At 40.0% G+C, this 10,689-nt stretch overlaps 1 protein-coding gene across 1 annotated transcript; it reads left to right on the forward strand.

Annotated features, from left to right (window-relative positions):
* The first annotated feature begins 3,147 nt into the window (after window positions 1-3,147).
* On the forward strand, window positions 3,148-7,067 carry LOC148190226 (uncharacterized). The gene is made up of 4 exons (XM_088071849.1): window positions 3,148-3,220; window positions 4,640-6,009; window positions 6,049-6,682; window positions 6,964-7,067. Exons 1-4 carry the CDS (start codon window positions 3,148-3,150, stop codon window positions 7,065-7,067), a joined length of 2,181 nt encoding a protein of 726 aa, XP_087927975.1.
* The last annotated feature ends 3,622 nt before the right edge of the window (window positions 7,068-10,689 follow it).

Below are 10,689 nucleotides of genomic sequence, written 5' to 3' on the forward strand. Positions count from 1 at the left end.
GTGCTGCTTGAGCTTTGTTCCTCAAGACTTTCGTCAATATCACATAGCAGAGTGATGTAAGTAAAACTTTTCTGCCATTTCATATGAAATTATCATATTTTCTGGCTCTTTTTCGTTCTGAATAAGTAATATCCAGCCATTAAAGTCACCCATTTTTGCTCGATAATGTATGAGAGCTCCTCCAGCAAAAAGCAACCGCACTGACAATAGCCGTGGCTGGAGGCCTTGTTTTTGGTTTGTCTGTCCATTTTTGAGAATCTGTCATCTCAAGAGCGCCTTGAGGGAATTTCTCCAAATTTAGCAGAAATGTCCTCTTACCTGTATTGCCATTCATCAGTCTAGATTGTTTTGGTATGATTTCCCAAATGTTGGACATGTCCATAGAGATGTCTGTATTCTCTCTAATAAAATTGAGCTATACTGCACTCAGCTTGTGGTGCACAAAGTGCCAAACAAATATTTGAAAAACTCAGCAGCAATGTCTCTTTACAGGAATAATGGCCAGGTTGCTCAAAATAATCCACAGACCTTGTTGTCAACAGTTTCTTGCAGGTACTATTTTCTTTCTACTAAACTTCACCTGCCAAACGTATCACTTTGCGAAAGGAAGTGTGCATCTACTCACAGACGAGAGGCTCGGGTTCGTGACAGCGCTACATGTGAAGATTAGTGGCGTCTTACTCGGCTGAGCTGTAATGTTAGCTAGCTCAGTGGCGTCAGGTGAACCAGCAGCATGGTTGAGAAATGCGTACATCGATGAAGGCGGAGCCCCGTCTATTGCTAAAGTTGTTCAGTGGCACATGAATCATATCCAAAAAGTTTAACTGCTCTGTATGAAATGATTTGGATGACCTGCACTGCATCCTGTAGACTGTAGACATCAGACATTGGTTAGTGGATTCCCATTTTGAAGCGGTAAGTTTGGCTTACGGCCATTACCATCTTTAGTAGAAGTAAACAGGTGCGAAATATAGGGATTGACTAACTTTTGGAGCCAGGCTCAAGTGGCTGTTTGATGCACTGCAGTTTTTGGCACTTCTGTGTTGGCTTTATGTCACAGCCTCGAGGGCTGCTACATGCTGCTCCCTCATTGTGTGGCCCATCGAGCAGGAGAGACTAGAGATTTCTGTCGACCGAACTGGCTACTTCCAGTTCAGTGCTTCACTAATTTGAACTGGGATAAAAATGAGTCAGTTGTGCAGCTCTTCTAGACTTTCCGAATGTTTTCAGACTGAATGAATCAAATCCTGACAGTTAAACGAGTCATTTTGCAGAGGCCGTGACGCTCAAAAAAATGTATCCTTGGATTTCGAAATGCCTTTTTCACAAAACTTCCGGAAAGTTCTCTGATGACTCATAGATTTGACTCACTGTCTGTTAATGCATATTTCAGTGCTTGTGAATAGTTTTTTGTCTCTCCTTGTGTCTGCAGCTTTGTGTGCTCACTGCTGACCGTCTCGGCCAGGTCTCCCCTGGAAAAGAGATTCTTAATCTCAACGGGATCAACCTGGTTAAATTAAGGTTAAATAAATAAATAAAATAACGTAAACCAACAGGAAAAAGTCCAGTGGCATCACATGACCAATGTAATCCCACTGTTTGGCCACTAGGAAATATGACCCCAAAGTCTGGTGCACGTCGTGAGGTCTTGGCGAGCAGTAGAGGCGTGCTTGCTTTTTACGTGGTGATACGGTCAGTGTAGTTTGGTGAAAAGAAAATAGTTCTGTTGAAGAAAAGAACATTTTCAGGTAAAATTCTGTGGCCGGTGAGTTTTTATTTCCTGCACAGTGGAAACAGTTTAAGGGTAGTGAATTCTCTCTCAAGATCAACATTCAGAAAAAGGTTTTATACTTTTAAATCAAGGCTAGCCCAAAACAATGGGTCGTGGGTTGAGCTAATCAAGAGGTCCAAGTGAAAGGTGAATGAAACTCAGCTAATTAACAAAATAATCTGATTCAATCTGCCCTAATCCCTTCAACACCTCAAAGACTGTCTGCCTGCATGAGTTGCTTAAAGAATTACACACAGGGATAATTTGTCTCACAGACCAGCAGGAACTTAATCAATCAATCTAGTTCCATTATATTCAAGAGAAGGCAAACATCTCTACGGCCAATATCTCCAACACTCAACAACTCACACTCAGATAATCTAGATTAATATTTTAGCACTACAGGTAAAACGAAAAATATGTATCTTTGATTTGGGGGTGAACTGTCTCTTTTGATATTGTTTCAAACCCCATTTCAGGTAATTTGCCTTTTCAAAAGTAGCATATCCTTTCTTCAAATTAAACCAAACTGCAAATCAAATCAAGTGTATTTATTTAACAAGTTTAAAACCAGGCAGAGTGGACCAAAGTGCTTTACGAGTTAAAATTGATGGTTCGCAAATGGCAGTTTAAATTTAAATAACATTAAATGGCAGTAGGAATTACAAAACAAAACTGGAAATCTCCATTATATACATAAAAGATTATAAAATACTTAAATGTTAAAACCAAAGACCGTTGCAAACACGTATGTTTTAAGATTTTTCTTAAAAGGTTCGGTTGGAGGGGAAACAAACTGTATTATTTCTAAATATTAAAATTAAACTAGATGAGCAGTTAATTTTGTCTAAACAGTATTCACAAAGAAGAGACCTAGATTGTGGTCAGGAAAACAAAAGTTAACATTGTAAAGCAAAACTATTTTTTGAAGCTTGAAAAGTTAAATTCTTGCAAATCAGAAAGCGTAAATACTTATTTGGGCAGCTGCAATAGTGTTTAGAAGCAGCCAGTAGAATACATTGTGTAACTTCATATATCTGTGTTTTACACAACTTTATAGGCCACCTTTTTAGCAAAGTGAAGCAGTTTGACCTTTGGTCCAGGATAAGGGACAGCTGGTGGAGTCTTGTAGAAGATGTCCATGTGATCATATCTCACAGTACATTTCTCTTTTTACCCACCCAGCCCTCAAAGCACCCTCCCAAAATTTCCATATGGTGTGTCACTTCACAGCAGGCGTCCTCGCTGACACTTTACACGTGTGCTTCCTCCCCTGTAGGGTATTCCTCCACCGTGGGGGCACCGCTCTGACTGCAGTGTTGGAGTTGCTGGAGGTTGTTTGACTCTAATGAATTGACTCTGACAAGACGGACATCATGTTCAAAGCTTCCTCTCTGCTGCTGCTGACCCTGGTCCTAAATGCTCAGCTGTGCTCATCAGCACCCATACGTAAGTCACGCATTTCCTCTAAACTTTTGATCATAATTATTAAAAATAAAATGGTTTCTTAATCAGTGATATGAAAGGTTGTTGCACAACTACATCTCTTGAAAATAATGTAGGTTTCATAAAATACTTTAGGCTTTTAATATATATGGATTTCTGTATATTGTACATGGTGTTACATCAGGCTGTATAAATGTTAAATACTGTGAAATAATATCTCAGTGCTACATATTATGGCAGTCAGCAGTAGAATTACATACAAATTAAATTGTTTTAATGTATTTTCTCAGTTGTAATTATTACAAGTAATTCAATAGAATGCAGAAGTTACTGTCAGTTAATATTTGGTGATTTATTATTTAGACAAATGTTACAAAAGTGTGTACATATATTGTTTAATAAGGCAAACCTGTGTTATGTGTAATATTTAGACCTTTAGTGAACAGAATATACAACCTGGAAAAGTTCATTCTGCTTTAGGTATTTTCTAGCTATAAAAAGTTGCATTCAGTACGGAAAAGGACCCCGGTCATGCTTTTAAATTGAGAAAAAAACTTCTGCACCTGACTGCGTTGATGTGATTAACAACCAAACTTCTCGAAATACTGTCATTGCCAATTCAATGACACACCTGCTCCTTTTAACATGCTGCCCTCTGAGACATTTGAACTAAACGTGGATCATTACTCACCCTGAATGTTTGCATCAGGTCCTTGGAGATCTTAACTGTTACATAATCAGCCATCGTTCAGAGCTATAATGTCCTGTGGGGTTTATTTTATGGATTTTAAGAATACAATTAGTGCTACAATTAGTGTTTAAGCTCAGACTACTATATAATGCATGGTATTACACTGAGCTCAGTGGATTTTTATATTTGTGCCTTTTTATCAATACAAAAGTAAGCTTTAATGAGAAACTATATTTCATATTACTGAAAAAAAGAGCTATTTATATCTACATATGGAGCAAGTCCACCTTGCGGTTTGTACAGCTTGAGGCTTGAGGTAAAGCGATTTGCTTTTTTTTGTTTTTTGTTTTTGTTTTTTATTTCGGTACACTCTTGGCACTTAGGAGAAGTTTCAGTTCTGCAACCTCATTGCTAGATGCCAGTAAATCCTACAAACTGGACCTTTATAAATATATTTTTGATAAATAAGAGATCTTTTGTTGACTGTCCTAGACAACATACTTAAAGTTATATGATTATATATTTTATATTATCATTATTACTTTCTTTAAAAAAAAAAGACTTCTTTTTTTACTGTTATCTGTTATGTATGTTATATGTTATACACTGTAAGTTTTATAAATATGTACCAGACCCCAGGAAGAATAGCAGCAGCTATGCTGCAGCTCATATGGATCCGAAATAAAACTTAAACATATCAAATGTCTGTATGTCTCTAATTTCTATTGCAGGTACCAAAGTCGCTCAGCGTTCTGGACCAGAGAAACTTGCACCAGTAATTAAAGACAACATTAAGCCTATCGAGGAGAAAGAACCAGTTCAGGAGAAACTCATTCCAGTTGCTGCAGGTGAAGCAGCTCAGTCTCTTGAGGAGTCACCTGCTGAAGAAAACATTCCAGTTGTTGCAAAAGAACCAGAACCAGTTCTCATCGAAGATCAGGTTTCTGATGATGCCGATAAAGCTCAGGAATCAGCCCCTCAGGAGCCTTTGGCTGCAGCTCCGCAAGAATCTACAGAGGAGGAAACAGAGCAGGCATCTCCAGGTGATACCACTTTAGAAGTTGCCCCAGCTGCTGCTGTAGAGAGCAAGTCTTCAGAACAGCAGAATGTAGAGGATCCAGCTCCAGAGGCAACAATCCTGATCATTCCCTTGGAAACTTCAGAAGATGAGGCTCCAGAGGAAAATGCAAAAGAAGAAACTGCTGTTGCTGTAGAAAGTGCTGCAGAAAACACATCCACAGAACAGCCTGATGTGGAGGATCCAGCTCCGGCAGCACCGGTCCCTGTTATTCCTTTAGAAGCTTCAGAAGATGAAGCTCCAGAGGAAAATGCAGAAGAAGAAACAGCTGCTGCTGTGGAGAGTGCTGCAGAAAATGTACCCTCAGAAAAGGCTGATCTGGAGGATCCGGCTCCAGCAGCACCAGCAGTGGAAGACAAAGTTCCAGATGAAGATGAAGCAGAGGAAGCTGCTCCAGAGGAACCTTTACTTATAGTCCCCGATGACAATACTGAAGAAGAACCTTCTGCTTTACCAGAAGAAGAGGAATCTGTTGTACTCGTTACTGCAGAATTTGAGACAGAAGAGGCAGATCAAGAACCTGCTGCAGAGGAAGAACCTGCTGCAGAGGAAACAGCAGCAGAGGAGTCAGCACCAGAAGAACCTGCTGTTATCTTTCCTCTGGAACCTGCTGAAGAGGAGCCAGATCAAGAAGTACAAGAGGAACAAGAGGAAGCAGTCTCTATCATTTCTTCAGAAACAGAAGAAGAAGACGTTGTTGCCCCGGTAGTCCTGGAAGAAAACACTGAAGTGGACCCTCCTACAAATGAAGAACCTGTTCTCAGTACGTTAGAAGAAGAGGAATCTGTTGCCCTCCCTCCTGTAGAGCCTGAGACCGAAGAGGAAAGTCAAGTGGGACCTGCTGCAGAAGAACCAGCACCAGAAGAGTCAGCCCCAGATGTACCAGCTGCTATTGTTCCTGTGGATCCTGCTGAAGAGGAGCCGGAGCTGGAAGAAGAGGTTATAGAGGAATCAGTCTCTGTAGTTTCCCCTGAAGAACCAGAAGAAGCTCCAGCAGAAGATACAAAAGAGGACGCTGCAGAGGTTCCAGTCCTGTTAGTCCCAGAAGAGGATGCAGAAGAGGTTCCAGTCCTGTTAGTCCCAGAAGAGGATGCAGAAGAGGACCCTGCTACTGACGAGGAACCTCTTCCCGATGAACCCGAAGAAGAGGAATCTGTTGTCGCTGACACAGCAGAGGAACGTCAAGAGGAACAGGCGGCAGAGGAAACAGCCGTGGAAGACCCTGCTGTTGTTGTTCTTGAGGAACCCACCAGCGAAGAACCAGCTCCAGAGGACCCAGCTCTTATCGTCCCCGTGGATGATCAAGAAGAGGACACTCCGGAGGACAACGCAGAAGAAGAAGTTGTCCAGTTAGATCTTCTCCCTACAGAAACAGCCCCGGAGGAGGACACAGCAGGAGACATCGATGCAGAGATCACAGCTGTCACTGAGACCACATCTGAGAACGACACCATAGACACAGCAGGTGAGGAGGTCCCAGCAGCTGCAACAGAGGTTCCTGTTGCAACAGAGGTTCCTGTTGCAACAGGGAACTTAACTGAAGCCCCGATTGAACCTGACACAGCTCCTCCTGCCCCAGCTGTGTCTCAGGAAGAAATCGTTGCGGCTCCTCTGGAAGCTGGTGACGACACCAACATAAAGACACACAGTGAAGATTCAGAAGATTCAGCAATATTGATAGAAGATGAGCCTGCAGGTAAATATGCAACGCTGAGCTATTTGCAAAACTGCTGTTTTAATCAACACTTTGCCATGATATGCCTCTTTGTCCAAAACTTCCAGGATGTAATTATTCCCAATTATAGCGAAATTCAAAAAGATAAGTGTGAAAAAGCCTAAACTAACCCCCCAAGAGACAACCAGCATTGTGAGGACATGTTTACGTCTGCTTAAGAGCTCACAGTGAGAAAAGTTAAATATCACTGCATGTAGCAATTACCAGTGTTGATTTCACTAATGACAGTTTTGGTCTCCCAGGTCTGTTTAACAGGGGGGCCGTGCTCGGTGCAGCATTCTTCACGCTGATTTGTTTGATCGCCTTCGGGTTTATCTGGACAACCGTATCCAAGAAACTGCGCTGAATGCAAGTGAGTACAGCATGATCAAATTAAAGCTTGAATCCATAACCAAGGGAAAACTTTGCTCCTAGAATGATCATTTGTATAACATTTACTCACCCTGTGTTACCTTGAATTCATGAAGAAAACTCTCTCATGCCTCCACGCTAAACAAAGAATCCAAAAACAAGTACATTCTTGATGAATTGAAGTAAATGAGAGCCACATTCAACAACAGCAAAACTATATCAAGACATCCGTTTTCAAAGTCTCACATAACTCGTGCAGTATAACCCAAGTGTCATTTATACACATGCTTAGTACTTTATTATTTGAAACACTTCAGCATACGAAAAGCACTCCTTAGAAAGATTGTGTATTTGAACAAATTCCACTGAAATCCTGCCTCCCGGCTCATTGATTGACTAGAAAGCAATGGGAGTGACAGCAGAAGTCCTGACCAGTGTTGAGAGGTTGGATTTCAGAGAAGTGCAGTGCACCAGGAGAGTTTAAGTACATGCACATGCCGAGGTATGCTGCTGGTTTTTGCCTAAGTATGTTTATGTGGAAGTGTATTAAATGATATGGTTTTCGCAAAAATGCAGGACTTTAGGAAGTACTGAGCATACGACCAGATAAATGAGACCAGGATTATATTGCATGAGTTGTTTGTAAACAGATGTTTTGATGTAGTTTTGCTGTTGTTTAACCCAGACTCCAGTTTACTTCAATTTCTTACAGATTTTCTCAGTTTTTTGGATCCAAGGTTTCATGGTTTTCTTCACAAATTCAAGGTGACCCAGAATGAGTAACTGATATACAAATGATAATTTTCTGGGATAATATTCCTTTTATGATAAATTGGCTTTATCGTAATTTAACAACACTGTCTATAGATATGCACTTACAGTTATTTCTCCTGTTTTAGGACACTGGATTAAAGATCGAATGTACAAATCAAAGTGCTGTTGGATGATATGTGGAGAGACTGAAGTACTGAGCTGAACAAGGTTCTTTGCACTGGATCTTTGCTGAAGATAGTCTCCAGTTCCTTCAAGGTTTAGACAGCCAGAAAGCTACTATCATAATGGAAACCAGCGGTGGCACAGGTATTAAGATCTTCTATCCTACTCATAGGCCTATTTAACTCAAGTAGAAATATGGAAATATTGTCAGCAAAATATGCTTAAAGGTAACAGTATTCTGCAGCAGAATGCTCCCTTGATGGATTAATGCTGAGCAGCATTTTATTGCTGGTTGAGTTGGAGCGAATACTTTATGATGAATTGTGTGTAGGTTTAATACTTTATTGATATTTGAAACTTGTTTTCATGCACAAACAAAATACAGACAAAATGGCAACCCACTTGTACAAAACGTTTTTCCATGGTGTTACTAGTGGCCCCATTAGGCTCAGTTGCAATACACTCCTTGCTCTACTACTTAGCCTTTACCCCTCTGTTTTGTAGGTTCACGTCTGGTGGTAGAGGAGTAGGGTGAAGTATCAGGGCTACATGTCCCTCTGAACTGATGTTTTTAGGAGGCACACTCCAAACTGAGAAATCAATAGCATGATGGCTGCAAAAACAACACAAGAAACCCACAAATGTTTTTTTTTTCATTAATTAAAAGAAATTACGCTAATCATCATATTATCTTAATTTATTGTAGTTTAAATGTAATAATCTTTTAATATATAACACGTATAACAAAAGAAATGATATCTCGATAGCTGACTAGGCTAGCTAATGTTACATTGTCATTGCTGATTTGTGCATGACAAATTTTGACATATTTCCACATGGCATTCCCCCCTTTGAGGGCATATGATGCCTGAAATATAAGTATAGTCCAGCAGCAAAGTTGCTGTACCTGTTACCACTCAGCTGATACTAGTTTAGACTGGCAGGGTAGGATAACGGGTTGCTAACTTTAGCATACAGAGCATCACAAGAAGCCTGGTAATGAAACTGTGTTGTTTTTTTTTTTTTGATTTCTCCTTTGATTGATTGATAGTGTGAGACTTAAGTTGTGAAAGAGTTGCAAGCATCCATGTTTTTCTATTTCCAACAGATAAAAAGCAAATGCCACTGTGATAATAGCATGATAGCCATAGACATGTCTCTTTAGGATGTCTACTGATGACGTCTTGAGGGGCTGTCCCATTTCCATAGGGGAAAATCTGAACCACTACCCACTGTAACTCTGTCCCTAAGGGGCAAAGGGACACTCAATAAACTCACAGGTTTTGTATGTAAAATCCTAACTGCAGTACAGGTGTCAAATAAATGCAGTGGAGCATTAAAGTATTGTAACGTAATAGAAGTATTAAGTAAAGCATAAGTAGGTACAGTTAAAACTGTGTCTTGAATGTAAATGGTTGAATTGTCATTATAAGCAGAATACTAGCTACTTGAGGTGGTGATAACATATTAGTAGGCTATAAGGCATTACTGTACAGCAGTGGTTTATTATAAATGTGAGTATGTAACCGATTTTACAAAAGAGGGTGTCCATGCTCCATAATATAAAGTGTTTAAGTTTTTATGAATATTCTGATTCATGTGATGATCATATTATGATTTTTAGGTTTATGGATGAAAACTTGTTGCACTTGTAACTTTACTTGTTGAGCTTTTTTGATTGTGGATTATTAAAGAAATTGAGGTAAGTGCAGCTATCTTGAATATTTTCTTTCATGTGGTTGTTCAATCAAATGCACAATGTGTACATTTCCATTGGCCCTGTGACTCATAGTTACAGGACAGTCCACCAGATGCATTAAAAAGCACACGCCTCCTACATGCTGTTTAGGAGCCAAGTAGGCCTATCACTTTTCCTGCTGCCATGCGGCATGAGACGGAGAGCTCACCTATCAGTCTCATTTTGGCATGCTGCAGCACCAGCTATACGTTACTGCAGACAGTAAATATATTTAGGATGGTGAGGGGGACACAGTGTACCATGTCTTCTGTATTAGAACTGCACACAAGTACAGTTAACCTGTCCCATTGTAATTGTTGCTTTCAAGTGCTTTTGTTTTAAAGAGCCTGTGATACATAAATGCAGATTTATAAATCTCGGGACTAAGGACTCCAACCAAATAAATATAGTTTAGAACTTTTACTGATTCAATTAAAAACTCTGCAGCAATGTTTCTTTCCAGAAATTATGACCCAGTCATTAGGATAATCCACAGACCTTGCCGTGAGCAGTTTCATGTAAAAACTATGTCTACACTCTACTTTCTTTCAACCAAACTACACCCACCAACTGTAGCACTGCACAGAGAGAAGACAAAACTATATTCCAAAGTTTATCTGAAATCAATATGATGCTTTGGCAGTCCGGATGAAATCAAGTGGATATCTTGCAGAGTTAATCTTTTTGGTACGACATAACCTCTTTGTGTGTCATTGGACAGTGTTTCCTTGCTGGTCTGCAGTAGAGGAATAGTAACAAAAGGAGGGAGTTTTGTACTAAAAGGACTATTTTTTTCATTTTGAAGAAATTCACTTTGGAATATAGTTTTGCACAAGACGAGGGCTGTAGATTTTTGTCTCGTATCACTTACACTGAAAAACCAATAACATGAGATCTTGTAAATCTGGCCCACGATAGGGTGCTATGTGCCCTGCTGATTGAT

Source organism: Plectropomus leopardus, chromosome 2 (genome assembly GCF_026936395.1).
Source record: "Plectropomus leopardus strain MGB_pleo_1.0 chromosome 2, ASM2693639v1, whole genome shotgun sequence".
NCBI lineage: Eukaryota > Metazoa > Chordata > Actinopteri > Perciformes > Serranidae > Plectropomus > Plectropomus leopardus.

Bases quoted from the DNA above. Each gene is read 5' to 3' on its own strand.
- LOC148190226 (XM_088071849.1), top strand. From the start codon at position 3,148: ATGTTCAAAGCTTCCTCTCTGCTGCTGCTGACCCTGGTCCTAAATGCT. The intron at 3,221-4,639 runs GTAAGTCACGCA...TTTCTATTGCAG, and splicing joins GTGCTCATCAGCACCCATAC to GTACCAAAGTCGCTCAGCGT. The intron at 6,010-6,048 runs GTTCCAGTCCTG...GATGCAGAAGAG, and splicing joins CAAAAGAGGACGCTGCAGAG to GTTCCAGTCCTGTTAGTCCC.